The sequence below is a fragment of the Erythrolamprus reginae genome, chromosome 10 (assembly GCF_031021105.1).
Source record: "Erythrolamprus reginae isolate rEryReg1 chromosome 10, rEryReg1.hap1, whole genome shotgun sequence".
NCBI classification, from domain to species: Eukaryota; Metazoa; Chordata; class Lepidosauria; order Squamata; family Dipsadidae; genus Erythrolamprus; species Erythrolamprus reginae.
The window spans coordinates 24,381,384-24,399,012 of record NC_091959.1 but is presented as its reverse complement, the minus strand read 5'-3'; the positions used below and the strand labels follow the sequence as shown (position 1 = coordinate 24,399,012).

The window sequence follows — 17,629 nt, the reverse complement described above, 5'->3', positions numbered from 1 at the left end:
ACATTTGTCAAGAATCATCTTTTTATCTGTTGGAAGATGACCAGAGTCCTTCGGGAGTTGGATGGAATATAAGTATATTTAATAAATAATAAAGTAAATAAATATAACACAGTAGATATAGTCATGCAAATTGTATGATGGTTCTGTGTTCTCCTTTGTAGAGTAAAAGGGGAAAAATTCATTTGACTTCTGATTCTTTTCAGCGCAGTACAGCCTCAACGTTATACTTTTACATATTAGCATCTACTAGCCATTTCTATAACGACAAAGTTATCGAAGCAGTACAATCCAAAGTCAAATTTCTATTTCCCCCCCATCTCAAGCATGTCTCGGTGCTTTTCAAAAGACAACTGGTCTGTATTTTTTCTTGAGAAGGAAGAAGAAAATGTTTCATTTCTTATCCAGGAAGCTTTATCAGTTCTGATGGTGGGTCATGGAAGGGTAGGTTCTGATAGGATGGTGGGTTTGGGGGTGGGGAATGGAAGGATCATGTTCTGTCCCAGCACCAATCCCCCAGAAATCAGATGCACCCCCCTGGATTAACTAATAAAAGATTTTACTATGTACAAGAAGTATTTACAGTTAAAGTCTTTTCGAAAATAAATTATAGTCTTATCAGCTGGCTAGCATCCCAGAAAGAGATAATCACAACAATAATTACAAAGTTGAAGATTACCAAGATTCAGAAGCGGAGTCATTCAGAAGTTGGCTTGAAGCCCGAAGCTCCTCAGAAAGCCAAGAATATGTTTCTTTAAATCCCAAGCCGAAAAACAGGAGCTAGAAAACTAGATGCTAGAATGAGCTATGTTATTCTCTACACTGACGCATGGCATAATTTACTGTCAAATACCCTGAGAAGATGACCTACTAGTCAGCAGTGCTACTCATATGTAAACCTCCTCCTGAGTAACCACTCATGCTTCCTAGAGGCCCTGCAAATCTTAGCATCCAGAAGAGGCTCCTCCTCTGCTCCTGAATCACTCATTTCAAGAGGTGCAGAAGGCCCTGGTTGCTCTTCAGCCTCTGACTCCCTGTCTTCTTTGCTGTCAGTCTTGGGTGTCAGGAACACAAGACACCTGTACTGCGCCTTGACTGTCTCCATCACTAATTGTGCAGGATGCGAACAGGCCACAACAGATCACATTTCTTTGCAGTCATCTGGACGTTAGTACTCTCTCTGACAGCTCTTGAGGCCACTTGGGGCTTTATCTGTGCCCTCAGGGTCACCTTAATCCGGATGCAATTGGTTGTAGAATCAACCAATCAAGAGGAACCAGTTGCCTTTTTTTGCTGTGGGAGGAACACCTTTGAGATAACTATGGATGACTGAGAATCGCCATAGACATTTCAAGCGTGAAATCCAGAAGTCTTCTTCATTTTCTTTTTGCCAGAATTTCTCACTCTTCCAAGTGTGAACAAAGAAGAATTTTTGAACCATGCTCATTCAGCTTGAGAATCCAAAAAAACCTCCAGGTTCATTCCGCTTCCGAAAATCTTATTGTTTATTGATGGTAATGTCGAAGCAAAACTAAGTTTTTCCTTATTTCCAGATTGCATTTCCTCTTGGTGAGGTTCCGCCCATTGCTTCTTGTACTACCTTCAGGTGGCATGGAGAATAAATAGATGCCATCTGCTCTGTGGCAGCCCTTTAAGGATTGGGAAACTACTATTATATTCCCCCTCAGTTTTCTATTTGTTGAGCTAAACATACTCATTCTCTTAGCCCTTGTTCATAGGATTTAGCCTCTAGGCCAGGGGTGTCAAACTCAATTTCATTGAGGGCCACATCAGGGCTGTGTTTGACCTCAGAGGGCCGGGGGAGTGCTTGCCCAGGGTGTGTGGCCATGGTGGGCATGGCACAGGATTTGGGGGCAGTAGTTTTAAAATGGCGGGGGGGCCCAGACACTTAGGCTGTATGGGGCCCCAAAATTCCTGATGGCGGCCCTGACTACATATACTGTACCTGTGCATTTTGTTTTTCTTGCCTAAATGTAGAATCTGACTTTTTTCACCATTGAATTTCATTTTGTTAGATAGCTCCCATTGTTCAAGTTGGTCAAGACCCTTCTGTAGTTTGTGCATATCTTCTGGAGTGTTGGCTATTCCTGCCAGTTTGGTGTCATCTGCAAATTGGATAAGTTCCCCATCTATTTGATAAGTTCCCCATCTAAGAGTCTGGGCCTAAAACAGAGCCTTGGAGTACTCCACTGCATATGGGTTAGCCATTGCTTTCTCACACTCTTTCGTGGTATCTCCTGTTGCCCTGGGTTGCCCCAATAGCGTCCCATCCCTAAGTACTCCAGCATTGCTTGGCTTTTCAAAATCTGCCTAAGCGATGACTAAACTAGTTTGGGTAAAAAAAATAACAAAGACACCCACTCCAAAAACTAAGCCCTATCCATACTTGGGATGGTTTTTGGTGTCTTCCAAAGGTTGCAGAAAGCTGTGGCGAGGAGGGCGTTTGCCCAGGTTCGCCTGGTGCACCAGTTGCGGCCCTATTTGGACAGGGAGTCATTGCTCACAGTCACTCATGCCCTCATCACCTCAAGGTTTGATTACTGCAACGCTCTCTACATGGGGCTGCCTTTGAAAAGTGTTTGGAAACTTCAGATCGTGTAGAACGCAGCCGCGAGAGCCATCGTGAGGCTTCCCAGATTCGCCCACGTGTCTACAACACTCAGTGGCTTGCATTGGCTGCCAATCAATTTCCGGTCACAATTAAAAGTGTTGGTTATGACCTTTAAAGCCCTACATGGCATTGGACCAGAGTACCTCCGGAACCGCCTGCTACCGCACGAATCACAGCGACCGATAAGATCCACAGAGTTGGCCTTCTCCGGGTCCCGTCGACTAAACAATGTCGTCTGGCGGGCCCCAGGGGAAGAGCCTTCTCTGTGGCGGCCCCGGCCCTCTGGAATCAACTCCCCCCAGAGATTAGAACTGCTCCCAGTAAACTACTCAAGACCCACCTATACCGCCAGGCATGGGGGATTTGAGACATCTTTCCCCCAGGCTCCTTATAATTTATGTTTGGTATGTATGTGTTATTGGGTTTTAATATGATAGGGTTTTAGTTATTTCTTTTAATATTAGATTTGTGCCACTATAATATTGTTTTTATCATTGTTGTGAGCCGCCCCGAGTCTTCGGAGAGGGGTGGCATAAAAATCTAATAAATTATCTATTATTATTATTATTATTATTATTATTATTATTATTATTATTAACTCATCAAAATCTTGCCATCTCTTGGCTGAAGCACCCATGTGTGAATAGGCTTCCTTTCAGCTAGGGAGGCTATCTTCTGTCTCTTTCTTTCTCTGCCCTGCTTCCCCCCACCCTGGCTTACACGCTTTGCACAGCTGGATGTAACTCACCAAAAGGACGACCTTCTGTGTTTGCCAGCATTATTGCACACCAGGTAAGTGCAAGATTTCCCCAGCTTGCTGGTCAAACTGGAGTATTAGAAATTAAGCAGTCCACCCTGTGTTGGCTTTGCTGGCTGCAAGTGCCTTAACCAGTTTGGCCTTGATAGTGAAGTTCCGAGAGAGGGAGGGAGGGAGAGAGAGAGAGAGAGGGAGAGAGAGGGAGGGAGAGAGAGAGAAAGAGAGAGAGAGAGAGGGAAAGAAAGAGAGAGAGAGAGCAGATGTCCTAGTCTTTCATTCATCTCAGACAGCTGTTGCAGAAAGAGCATTGATCTTCTGCTTGTAAAGCATCTTGTCTTGTACATGCGGTAACATCTGGCTCTCCTTCGCTCTCCTTGTTTTCTTTTCCTTTTTTCCTTTTCCATCTTTTTTGTAGAAGTAGGAAGTTTCTGCAAGCCATTTAGGAAATAGAAGGGAAGGAATACTTCCTAATTTTGAGAATCTTCCAGATGGATAGTTGCTAGCCTTCTCATCAAAACCCAACATTTAGCTCCTCTGGTTATTTTCTTTCTTTAGCCTACAGCCATTCTTTTAATTATCGTTCAAAGTTTGCCATGCCAACTCTCTGCAGGACATTTTAATAATCCTATTTAATTGTTTAAATTTTTTTAAAAAAATATTTTTTGTAGTTTACATTTCATTCTATCCCTCCTTTTCCATCCTTTCTTCAAAGATTCTATTCCATGAAGTCTTTGATACTGGTGTATTTCTTGTCGCACAGCAAGTTGGCCGTCACAAGTTGTGCCACAGTGAATTGGCCAACGACAAGTGGGCCGTGGCCAGGGTGGAGAATTCTGGGAGTTGAAGTCCACAAGTCTTTAAAGTTGCCAAGTTTGAAGACCTCTGTCATAGACCTTCCCCTTTTGTGACCTTCTGGTTTCCAGTGCACATGTGCACATGACAATCAGTTAGCCCATGTGCATACAACAGTGCCGAAAACCAGAAGAGTTGGTCTTCCATCTTCTGGAGTGAGCATGGGTGCTGGTCAGCTGATCAACACATGCGCATGTGTGGCAGTAACCAGCAGATTTGCTAGCCAGCATGGATAGGTGTGCTGGACACTGGAAGTATATTTTCTGATGCACACATGCCCCCTGGGCAACCCCTCCTCCTGGTCGCGGCCCAATGAGTCCATGTGCAAAGTGCTCCCTTTTTGGCATTCGGTGCCAAAAAGGTTTGCCATCAATGCTTCAGGGTTTCCACTGGGATGCGCTGTGGAAATGCTTAGTCTCCAGGTTTGCGTACCCATCAGATCTTTTGGGTTTGGGGAACGGGAAGGGCAGGAAACAGCTGACATGCCCCCCCACTTTCGTTCACAGCCACATGCGTCGGCTTCATGGATCTGTCGCGTTTTATCACCCCTGTCCTCCTCCTTTCACTCCCCCCCCCCGCCCTGCTCTACAAGGCTGAGCCTCTTTACATAGAAACTGTTTCACACATGTGCCAGATGGAGCCTGCACATAAATTAGATCCTGGCTGATTGCAAAAAGCTTGACATGAGGACTGCAATTCTCTGCCTTCCCTGGGGTGTTTTGCTGCCACCGACCGACCCACGAGAGGGAATTAATGTTTGCTGTTGCGAAGGGGGAGGGCACACTGTTGACACTCCCCCTCCCCCTTTTCAGCATGTGTGTGTGTGTGTGTTTCTATGCTAAAGGCTACCTTTGCTCTTTGAAAAAGACAGGGGAGAGGCCACAATGCAAAGCACATCTGATTTTATGTCATTTACCATACACGAAAGCGATTAACGTTCACTACCGATAGGATGAGTCTACTTGACAGTTTTCCTTTTATTTTTACAGGTCTCATGAAAAGAGGTTGGGAACAAGTTCTTTGGAAATCTGAATAACAAGAATTAGAAGGGACTTTAGAGCCCTTCTAGTCCGACCCTCTGCTTATGCAGGAAATCCTATGCCATTTTGGACAGATGTTCATCCAAATCTCTTCTTAAAAACTCCCAGGGTTGGAGCATTCGCTACTTCTATTTGTAAATCATATTGCCTGCTTAGGGAAGAGGCCTATGACTTTCAAGCCTCAATACTGTGCTTCATTTCAGTGATGACCCTGGCTTGGCCTCCCCCTGGCATGGTGGCGGATTCTCCCCTATTTTGCAAAAGTTTGTATAAAGTCAGGGATGAGAACAGTGGTGAAAACTAAACAAAAAAAATCCTACCGGTTCTGTGGGCGTGGCTTAGTAGATGTGGCTTGGTTGGGTCATGTGACTGGGTGGGTGTAGCTATGTAGTCATGTGACTAAGGGATCAAAAGACAGAAACTCAATTTAACAGTGTCCTGCTGGAGCAGTGTTGGACTAGATGACCTCCGGCTCCCTTCCAGCCCTCAATTATCTTCTGAAGCTGGGTCTAATGCAGTGCTTCTCAATTACAGTGGTACCTCTACTTAAGAACTTTTCTAGATAAGAACCGGGTGTTAAGATTTTTTTGCCTCTTCTTAAGAACCATTTTCTACTTAAGAACCCGAGCCCAGAAAAATTTCTCAGGAAATTTGAGAGCGGCACGAAGGCCCCGCCAGTTTCCTGCCAGTCCCCCTTTAAGCCATCTCAGGCTTTTCTGGGCTTGTCTGATATGACAGTGACTTGGGCTTTGCCTGCTCCAGTGGATGTTCTACTTCCAAAGGTACTACCGTCATCTTAAGAGAATAACGGACTTGGAAGACACCTTAGAGGTCTTCTAGTCCAGCCCTGTGCCCAAACAGGAGACCTTATACCATATCAGACAAATCGCCGTCCAATCCCTTCTTAGAAATCTCCAATGATGAAACACCTACAACTTCTGGAGGCAAGTTGTTCCACTGATTAATTGTCCTCACTGTCAGGAAATCTCTCTTTAACTCAAGGTTGCTTCTCTCATTGGTTGGTTTCCATCCATTGCATCTTGTTCTGCTTTCAGGTTTTTTGGAGAATAGGTTGATTCCGCTCTCTTCTTTGTGGCAGCCCCTGAGATATTGGAACACTGCTATTATATCACCTTTAGTCCTTCTTTTCATTTAACTAGACATACTCAATTCCTGCCAAAGTTCTTTGTATGTTTTAATTCCAGTCTCCTCAAAGGTCACATAGAACCAAAAAACCAGCTTCTGAAAAATAGTGTCAGTCACCTTTGCACCCTCTGTATTGGGGCTCCCTTGTATTGCACTCACCTGGATTAAGAAATTGTCCCCATCTCTAACATCACCCAGCTTCTGATTTTTGGAAGAATGGAATGGTATGGAATGGAATGGAATAGGCTAGGATAGGATAGGATAGAGTATTTTTCACACAAGGAATTTGTCTTTGGTGCATATGTTCTCGGAGAGAGAGTTTAATCAGATGCATCAATTCTAAGCCCATCACAGACACTTTGGCCACTTTGCTAAAATCATCTCAGCATCCAAATTTAATCCAGATGCATCCCATACCCTATGCAGTTCTGGACATTTGCAGAGGAGAAAAGGATGATGTTGAACAAGTCAAACATGATTATATGGAACTGGGATCCTGGAAAGAATTTGTGCTGATCTGGTAGTTTGTTTATAGCCTGTATTACTCAGTTATTTATATTCTCCTTACACGAGCAATGGGAATTCCTCATTATATTTACTTTATTGATTACCCTTTCAACCGAATCATCAAACAATAAATATTAACTTGACTGCTTTTGTTCCCGCAATTGCTGGCAGGGTTCAGATAACTTGTTTAACCCTGCACAAACCAAACAGTGATGTTTTGCTGACTTAGCATGCTCGGTCCAACAAATAAACCAGATAATGGTTTATAATTTTAGTTGGTTAACCCTGGTTCACACCATACACTGAAATACAAACTGTTCAAAGCCATTTAGCCAAGTCTTGCTTCTTATGTGAATCCAGCCAAACTGTCTGCCAGTCCAGTTCAAGGTAAAGTGGACTAGGAATCCAAAGTCATGCAGACAAAACTATGTTTTTATAGAACTATTATAGCAGACTCTAGCAAATCTGGATACTTCTCCATCTTTCCCTCTCCCCCTCTCTCTTCCTCCATCCCTCCCTCCCATTCATAATATTATTATTAATAATAATAATAATAATAATAATAATAATTATTATTATTATTATTATTATTATTATTACTAACAATTTATTAGATTTGTATGCCACCCCTCTCCGAGAACTCGGGGCAGCTGACAACAATAATAACAATGTACAAGTCCAATATTTAAAAACACAATTTAAAAACACTTATTAATAAAATAATCACACAACCCAATCAAACCATACATAAAGCAGTAGTTAGGGGAGGTGTCAATTTTCCCATGCCTGGGGGCAGAGGTGAGTTTTCAACAACTTATGAAAGGCAAGGAGGGTGGGGGCAGTTCTGATCTCCGGGGGGTGTTGTTTCCAGAGGGCCGAGGCCACCACAGAGAAGGCTCTTTCCCTGGGCCCCGCCAGACGACATTGCTTAGTCGACGGGACCCAGAGAAGGCCAACTCCGTGGGATCTAATCAGCCGCTGGGATTTGTGCGGCAGAAGACGGTCCCGGAGGTATTCTGGTCCGATGCCATGTAGGGCTTTATAGATATGGCCTTGTCCAGGGACGGGCCACAATTCCAGAAGCCGAATCTCAAGCAAGAACATGTGCGTGTGAGATTTCCGGGGGGTTTTTTGCTCCTACGCATGTGCAGAAGCAAAAAGTCTTGGAAATAGGCCAAAATAAGGTAGGTAACTGCCGCCGCTTGCCCCGCCACTGCTCGCCCACCACCCACTCTGCCACACCAATGCCCGCCATGCCGTGTGCGGCCTTCACAGCACTTACCTTGCTCTGGCATGTGACCTTCAGGTGCGCCATCGGGCCATGGCATGTTGAGCAGGCCAGGGGGTCCCGAGCCCCAGCCTCACAGCCTGCTCTGTACTTTCCCACGCCACAGACATCTCTCTTCTGTGGCGCGATAGAGCAGAGAGCAGGCCACGTGATCAGAGCTCAGGGAGGCCGCTTTTGTTGCTGGCTCCAGCTGCTGCTCTAGGCACTGCAGCGAGATTCTGGCTCATGTGCATGTGCAGCAGCCTAAAAATTGTACGTGGATATTTTGCCGGCAGCAAAGATTGCTGGTTTCTTTGCTTCCATGCATGCGCAGCAGCAAAAAAACTGGTAATTTTTTACTGGAACCGTGCCGGTTGCGCATGCCCAGCGGCAATGGAGCAAAGCTACATTGCTGCCACCGGAACAGCATTGCCACTGTTCCGGCTTGTAGCCCACCCCTGGTCTTGTGTAAAAGAGCAATAGCAATAAGCATTTAGGCTTCAGAGCACTCTGCAGGCTCTCTCTTCTACAATGTACCAGCATTATTTGCATGTTGCCCCCTTACAATCTGGGTTCTCATTTTAACTACAGGGTAGAAGGTTGAGTCAACCTTGATCTGGTCAGGGTTGAACTCCAGGCTGTGAGCAGAGCTTGACTGCAATATTACACTAAATACTGCATCACCAGGGCTCATACATATTTTCTTAGGTTACAGTTCAGGTCCTGTCTCAGTCTTCTTTTTTTAAAAAACAAAAACCAGACTCTTTCCTTGGGAGCTGAGATTGTATTCAGCCATCGTTAAGCATTTAACCTTACGTTACTGTAAATGCATAGCTACTTTAATAAATTGACTATTAAAACAGCCGTGTCTATTTTCCAGGTTCTCATTTTTTTTCAGGAGCCCAGAAAAAAAAGAGATGCTATTGTGGAATACCGCTTTTGAACCATTCTAGATAGCCTGGTTTATTTTATTTCTTTATATATTTAGATTAATGCAACTCCCCACCACCTCCCAGCGCTCAGCACCAATTATGCTATAACAGGGCGTAAGGCTTGCAAATTACATTATGCATTTTTCACTGAGCAGCTGCGAAAGAGCTGGAGTGAGCCCAACCCATTTTAATTCTAACTTCGAAAATCGCCCAACTCTTGCAGTTTGGAAGCTGGGGGGAAACAGGGTTGGGGTAATGGGTCGTACAACGGCTGGCAGTCTCTGGCAAAATGTTTCCTCATGGCTGCTGAGATCATTTCATGATACACTGAACCTACGAGCCGCTTGTGGAGCTGGGCGGCTATAGAAATCTAATTAATAAACCTACAAAGCTTTGGGGAGGGGGTGGTCTCCAGAATCTGGCCAAAAATGTCAGGAGGGCCACAATGGAACAGTCTGTCCATTTTTGTGTGCGACACACACAAAAAGTCGAAGCAGGGCTTCCACTGCATTGTCTCAACTTTTTTTAGTACTTGTGTGGCAAAAGTTGTCCTAACGGAGAGCTTTTCTCTGCTTCTGCTTTTCCTGTGCTTTAAAGTTGGAAGTGGCTTTTAAAAAAAGAAAAGAAAATAGTTTTGGGGTATTGATGACTGCTATGAAGAATATTGGAGGGCATTGCTTTACATCATTTTTTTATTCCTTTTTTCTTTTTCTTCAGCTTGTTTTATTTTCTTGAACTGTTTGCTTTCTTTCTTTTTAAATTATTCTTCCTTACTTTATATTGGCTTGCATTAGTTTTTATCTTTTCATTTAAAAGTTTTAATGATTTTAATTATACATCATGATGATGATGATGGTGATGATGATGGTGGTGATGATGATGATGATAAATGGATGGATGGATGGATGGGTGGGTGGGTGGGTGGGTGGATAGAGAGAGAGACAGACAGACAGAGACAGAGAATTGAAAGGTGATGGCTAAAAGAAAAATGTTTGATAGATAGGTAATAAATAGATACTGTAGATAGATGATAGGTAGGTAGATAGATAGATGGATATATAGATAGATGATAAATACATAGAAGGTAGGTAGGCAGGTAGGCAGGAAGGGATAGATGGATGGATGTTGGCTGGCAAAAGATAACTTCACTTCATCATAACTATCAATTATCATGAGTGTCAGTTTCAGCAAAACCTGAGACTGATAATTTTCTCAGGAATCATTGGTGTGCTCTAAGATAGGTTGTTTTCTTCACATTTCATTAGCCAGACTAGGTAACATCAGCAGTGCCAGTCATTGCTAGCACAATGCTAGTTAGCAGCCTTGATGATGTTACCAGTAATGAAACATCTGCCAAAAAAAAAAAACCCCAATCAGGGAGCACCAAGAATCTGTCATTTCTATCCCGAGCTACAAATATTCTTCTTTATTAGCAATTTTCTGTCCCACTGCAAATGGAGAGAGACTTTTTCTGTGTTTGTTTGCAAAGGGGATTTATTTTATTTTTATTTATTTATTTATTTTAATTGATTTGATTTATTTAATTTATGTAATATTAATTAATTCATTCATTCATTTGGCCGTCTGCTGAGGGGTGAGGCAATTGCAAGACCCAATTAATTCCATCACCTCCTCCTTCTCCTACTGCTCATTTCTTCTCTTTCCTTCAACACAATCCACTTGCTTTTGAGGGTCCAAGTGTTTGCCCTCAGCAAAGGTTCAAAGAGCTTTATCCCACCCTACTCAAGGCAAAGCATGAAAGGAAGTCTCATCTAGTCAATCTAGACTTCCGTTACATCTCTTTCCAACAGTAAAGTATTAACCTGGTTTGCCTGGGGTTGGGTGAGCAGGGTCAGGCAAAGGCTGAATCCTTAGGGGGCTTGCTAGAAAATCCTAACCATGCCTGGCTTGATTGCTTTCCACCCAGCACGCTCACCATCTCCAACATCGGCCAGATGGATGAGGCCATCTACCAGTGCATTGCTGAGAACAGTGCAGGCTCCACCCAAGCCAGCGCCCGCTTGACGGTGCTGTGGGCCGACCGACTTCCAGGCCCCCCGCAAGAAGTCAAAGCAGCTTCCGTCTCGGCTACCACCGTCCAACTGCTGTGGAGCGAGCCATTGCAAAACACCAAGGAGATCATCGGCTACGTCCTGCACATCCGAAAAGCAGCAGGTAGGAGTGGCTGAGAAGGACCCAAAGCTGGAAATATTCGCGCAATGCAGAGAATCCCTTTCCTTGCGCTTCTTACTAGCCGTTCTCAAGTAGAGGGTTGGCAGTTATACTGTTTTTCCATATACTGTGCAACATTAACTCCGTGTTAGTTTTACCAGAAGTCCTTGGCTTGCAACCACATTTGAGCGCAACATTTCTCTGGCTGAGCAAGGCAGTTGTCAAGTTGGACGTTTTTGTTCCATTTTACAACATAGTCTTGCCACTGTCATTGACTGAATCGCTGCAGTTATAAAGTGAGTAACACATGACTGTTAAGCGAACTGGCTTCCCCTTGACCTCAGGACCGTCATGCTGATCCCTTGACCATGGGGATGCTGCCACCCTCATGTGTGAAAAGCAGTCATAAGTCACTTTTCCCAATGCCGTTGTAATGTTGAGTGGTCACTGAATGAACTGTTGTAAGTCAAGGACTTCTTGTATAATTATAGAATGGGGGTATGGGAATCTTGGTAATAGATTAATAGACAGGCTTTGGAAAAAGTAGCTAGAGAACTAATCGGTCTGTTTGCGGTGTTTCCTTCTATTTTTTTTCCTTTAAGGGCATGTTTTCTCCCTGATTTTATCCTTTCTTAGGGAAGATAAATGAAGGCAAATTGTCTCAAAGGCATCCCGTTTTGCTTAGGAACAGGATTAGGAATTTGAATTTATCTTTCCCCAGTCTTAAATTTAGCACTCTCTCTGCTATGTAAGCTGCTTTTGAGAATCTAAATGGATTAGGAGTCTGTGTGTGTGTGAAAGAGAGAGGGAGACAGAGACAGAAGGAAGGGAGGAGAAATAAGAGAAAGTGACAAAAACAAGAGAAATGGGGAGAGAAAAGGAGAGAGAGAGAGGAGGAAATTATAGAAATTTTGGCATGCCTGACATCTGGTGGCAAAAAATAGCATGCCATGGTTGGTTGGTTTTTGACATCGAGGCTCCCTTAACAAGAAAGCAGGCAGGCAGGCTGGAGATCCAATGGATTCCATCTCCAATAAATAGAAAATTACAACTGGCACTCAATTCTAAGCAGTGCTCTGGCCTAAATTCTCAAAATGCCTTTCCAAGTGGCAGAGGATGTAAGGCATCTGAGGCAGATCTATAGGGCTCCTCAGTGCAAACTGGGGGTCTGCAGCATATTTCTTCCAATTGGTGGCTCTTTGGACCCCTCCCTCTCCCCCTCTTTCCTTCCTTCCTCCCCTTCCCCTCTTGTCCTCCCTCCCTTCCTCTCCCTTCCTCTCTTTTCCTCCCCCCTTCCTTCCTCCCTTCCTTCCTCCCCTTCCTCCCCTTCCTCTCTTGTCCCTCCTTCCTCACTTCCTTCCTTCCTCTCTTATCCTTCCTTCTTCCCTCCGTCCTTCCCTCCCTTCTTCTCTTTTCCTTCCCTCCCTCCATCCCTCCCTCTCTTTTCCTTCCTGATTCCTTCCTCTTGTATTTCAGACCCCGTGGAAATGGAATATCAAGAGGCTGTCAGTAAAAGCACCTTCCAGCAGCTTGTGACCGACCTGGAGCCTTCCACAAGTTACAGTTTCTACATCAAAGCCTACACCTCTCGTGGGGCCAGCAAGGCCTCTGACATTGTGGTGGTGAACACCTTGGGAGAAGGTAAGAAGCATCAGCTTCAGGTTTAGAGGTTTTGCAGAGGGAATATTGCACCGTGCTGGAGATCCAATCACCCAGGCTTTGTGAAGGTCCCAATTTCAGTTCTAGGTGGGTGGCGGGAACAGTTTGACCAAACTCCAAGTAATCCTTGACTTATGATTACAGTTGAACCCATGATTTCCATTGTGAGGTGAGTTTGGTCCTATTTACAACCCTTTTTTGCCACAGTCATTAAATGAATCACTGCAGTTGTTGAGTTGGTAACACAGCTGTTCTGTTCGGGTCTGTGAGACCCAAAATCAAAGTTTGAGACCCTGTAAAAAATTTTCCCTGCACATCTGAAACTTGAAATTTCATGGCTTTTCATCATTTCAGGGGTTCTCTCTATGAGAATTTGTTTTGGGGGGTGGGGGTTTTCTTTCTTGCTGAAAAAAAAAAGTCACACTTGTTCTGTTCCTGGGTCACCCTGACCCGGACCGAAAACTCTTCATTTGAAGTGCTTGGAAAGTAGTCTGAACATTTCTGCACACAATGATATGAAAATTGAACTGAAAAAAATTATGCATATTGCTTTATTTTGATTATAAAACGCAGACACACACACACACACCGTTTTTGTGAATCTTTTTTCAATTTATAGATAATTTAGCTTGCAAAATGTGTTCAATTTTACTAAAGTTGGTGTGGGATTGGTAGTTTGAACATTTCTGAATATAAGAAAAATATAAATGAACTGAAAGAAATGATTCTTATTGGTTTTTTAAAATCAGAAATAAGCAGCCCCCCCCCCCTCGGCTGCTTGCAAACATTTTCACTTTATATTTTTTTAGGCTCCAAATCCGAAATATTTTTAATATCTTATGCATTCATTTACTCAATTTAACATTGCTGATCATCAAAACAATATTTTTGGGGTGGAGGCTAATTTCTTTCTGGGCAAAAAAAAAAAATCACGTCGAGTTTGTTTCTGGTCGTACACAACCGGACCAAAAAGAATTTTTTTAGGTATTTGAATTTGGTCTTTTTGAAAACGTTTTCCACTGGGAAACTAGTTTGAACATTTATGAACATAATGATATGAAAATTGAACTGAAAAAATTGAGGCTTATATTTTTATTTTGATCAAAAATCCCCTCCCCCCATTTTTTCTGAATTTCGTGTCAATTTATATTTTTTTAGGCTACAAATCTCTAAGGAATTTCCCCCCAAAAGTTTTGATATACTAAATTGAACAATCCTGAACATAAGAAGAAAAACAGAAATGAACTGAAAAAAATGATTCTTATTTGTTTATTTTTGCCACAAAAGGGCCACCCCCCCCCCCCCCCGGCTCGGCCTTGCTGTGTGCCATTATTTTCACTTTTTATATATATTTGGCTAGAAATAGTTGGAATATCCTTTTGAAAAGCAAGCATATTATAGCCAGACAACTAATTTTATGAAAGAAATCCATTTTACTAAAAACAAGTATGTAAATTTGAAATTAACAGCATAATTTTTATATAAATTGAAATAATTGAACACGGGGGGGGGGGAGAGAGACTTTTATGTGCAAAATAAACAAATATGCATCAATTTTTCCAGTTCAATTTTCATATCATTATGTTCAGAAATGTTCAACCTACCAATCCCACACCAACTTTAGTAAAATAGAATGCATTTTGCAAGCAAACCTAGCCATAAATTGAAAAATATTTCACAAAAACGGGGGGGGGGGGGCATTTCATCAGCAAAGTAAACCAATAAGCATTAATTTTTTTCATTTCAATTTTCATTTCAATGTGTGCAGAAATGTTCAAACTTGTTTCCAAGTGAAAAAAGCTTTCGAAAAGACAAAATATAAGCACTTCAAATGAAGAGTTTTCGGTCCAGGTCAGGGTGACTCGGGAACATAACATCAGGGAGTTTTCTTGAACAGAACAGCAGGGTTTTAAGTAAAGCTGGCTTTGTCTTTCCTGGTCAGAAGGCTGCCACAGTGACCCCAAGATTCAGAGAAAGGTAAATAAGGAGAAAGAGGAAGTAGAGAGGTGAAGGGAGCAGAGGAGGGAAGTAGGAAGGGGGAGAGAAGGAGTAAGAAGGGAGAGGGAAGAGATGGAGTTAGAGGGGAGTGTAAAGAAATGAAGAATAACAGACTGATGAACAGTAACATATATAGGCGCAAAGTAGGATATTGGTTTAAGAATGATGGAGAAAAATATATAATTCTGCATATAAATACACTGCATGTATTTGTTTTCATAGATTTTCACGGGTATATGTATGCAGATTGTTGTGAGTTCGGCTTTCTTCCAATGTAATATTTTGAGTGTCACTCAAAATATTACACGGGAAAAAACCCGAACTCACAACAATTGATAGATAGATAGATAGATAGATAGATAGATAGATAGATAGATAGATAGATAGATAGATAGATAGATAGATAGATATTGTCCTAAAAATTTCCAGGTATAGTTCCAGGTATAGTTATAAATAAAGAGTCAGTAGCCATCATGATCTCTGGAATGTTTAAAATTTATTTTAAAACTATTAAAAAGTTACTAAACTTTCATCAATCCCTATTGACTTCGTCAGAGTATAAAATCTCCATTGGAGAAATACTTGCTTTTATATGATGCCATTCAATTTAGTCATTGCACATGTAATTGGGCCACACGCTATTATCCTATATATATATATTGAAATTGTGGAGGAAAAAAAATATTTTAAAAAAATTGATCCCATGATCCAGGGATACTGCAACCATCATTCACGTGTGAAAAAATGGTCACAAATCACCCTTTTCCAGTGCCATCGTAACTTTGAACAGTTCACTAAGTGAACTGTTGTAAGTCGAGGACTGCCTGTGTTTTAGAACTTAGATGACCAAACTGTCCTTCTGCCAAAGTTTCTGGTTCTTCAGAAAGAACGCAGCAGGATTTGACAAGACTTTTAAAATCCTTCAAACCATTGACCCAAAGCCTTGGAGTTCAGGACATTAGCTTACAGCCTCATAAAGTTCCAGAGTTTCTCCTTTTGTCATTTTTTTAAATACACATTTTTTTCCAACTCATTCAATGCTACTGTTATGGATCCGGTAACAGGGTCATAAATTACAGAGGCCTCTGATGCTCCAAGCCAACCCTTCCTCTCCTCCCTGCCATAAACTCTAGTCTTTTTTTAAAATAAATAAAAAAACCAGCTTTGCACTGGTGAAATAGAGTTAGGCATTAGTTTCTGTAATGGATGAGCAAACACAGTTAATAATTAGCTCAGCACCCCCCATCCTACCTTGATTTATTCTTTGTGGTTCCACCTCTGGTCTTCCTTCAGATCAAGGGTGTATCCAAAGTAGCATCTGGAGGCTGTTCCTGATGTTTGAGGTGTCAGGGTTCCAAGTCATAATCACATAGCAAGAAAAACTCCAAGGCTGGTGAATTTCACAAAGAATAACTTTAATGGAAATATCATATTGGCACATATTTGGTGAAAACTGACTCAAAGACTCCCACAGGTTTTCATCTAATTTAAAGTAAAAGTTTTTTATGTCGACCTACCTGAAGATATTAAAATGTAAATCTTAATAGTCGCAAAATACAGAAGGATCTTGGCAGACTTGAACATTAGGTGCTAGCTAACAAAATGAAATTTTAAGAAGAAAAAAACAAGGTTCTACATTTAGGGAAGAAAAACAAAATGCACAGGTACAGTATATGTAGTACATTGCTCAACAGTAGCAACTGTGAGGGGGACCTTGGAGTCCTAGTGGACAACCATTTGAATATGAGCCAGCCATGTACAACAGCTGCCAAAAAGAGCGAACAGAGTTCTAGGCTACATTAACAGAAGGATAGAATCAAGATCACAGAAACTGTTAATACCACTTTATAAGGCCTTGGTAAGGCCACACTTGGAATACTGCATTCAGTTTTGGTTGCCACAATGCAAAAAGGATATTGAGACTCTAGAAAAAGTACAGAGCAGAGCGACAAAGAAGATTAGGGGACTGGAGGCTAAAACGTATGAAGAACGGTTGCAGGAACTGGGCACAGCTAGTTTAATGAAAAGAAGGACCAGGGGGGACATAATAGCAGTCTTCCAATATCTCAGGGGTTGCCACAAAAAAGAATGAGTCAACCTATTCTCCAAAGCACCTGGGGGTAGAACAAGAAGCAATGAGTGGAAACTAAATAAGGAGAGAAGCAACTTAGAACTAAGGAGAAATTTCCTGACAGTCAGAACAGTTAATCAGCGAAACAGCTTCCTTCCAGAAGTTGTGAATGCTCCAACACTGGAAGCTTTTAAGCAGATGTTGGATAACCATCTCTCAGAGGTAGTGTAGGGTTTCCTGCCTAAGCAGGGGATTGGACTAGAAGACCTCCAAGGTCCATTCCAATTCTGTTGTTGTTGTTGTTGTTGTTGTTGTTCTTATTATTATTATTATTATTATTATTATAAATAATAATATTAAAAGACTTCTTCGTCTTTTGTAAAGCTTTAAAAACCTACCTTTTCCAGCGGGCATTGGGGCCGTGAGTGATGAGACTGTCTCTGGCCGATACAAGATATGATTGGATTGGATGAATATGTGTGAGTGTGCATGGGGTCTTTTAAAATGTTTTAGTAAATTTTCATATTTTATAGTTATTAGATTTTGTATATATTGTTATATTTAATGTTGTACGCCGCCCTGAGTCGCCTTGAGAAGGG

General features: G+C 42.2%; 1 protein-coding gene across 1 annotated transcript in view; it reads left to right on the top strand.

The window, feature by feature from the left end:
• The window catches only part of IGDCC3 (immunoglobulin superfamily DCC subclass member 3), a 169,915-nt gene that overhangs the window by 110,499 nt on the left and 41,787 nt on the right, over window positions 1-17,629 (top strand). The window contains 2 exon segments of the mRNA XM_070762042.1: window positions 11,058-11,305; window positions 12,779-12,943. Of these exon segments, the coding sequence (XP_070618143.1) occupies window positions 11,058-11,305; window positions 12,779-12,943 (413 nt within the window).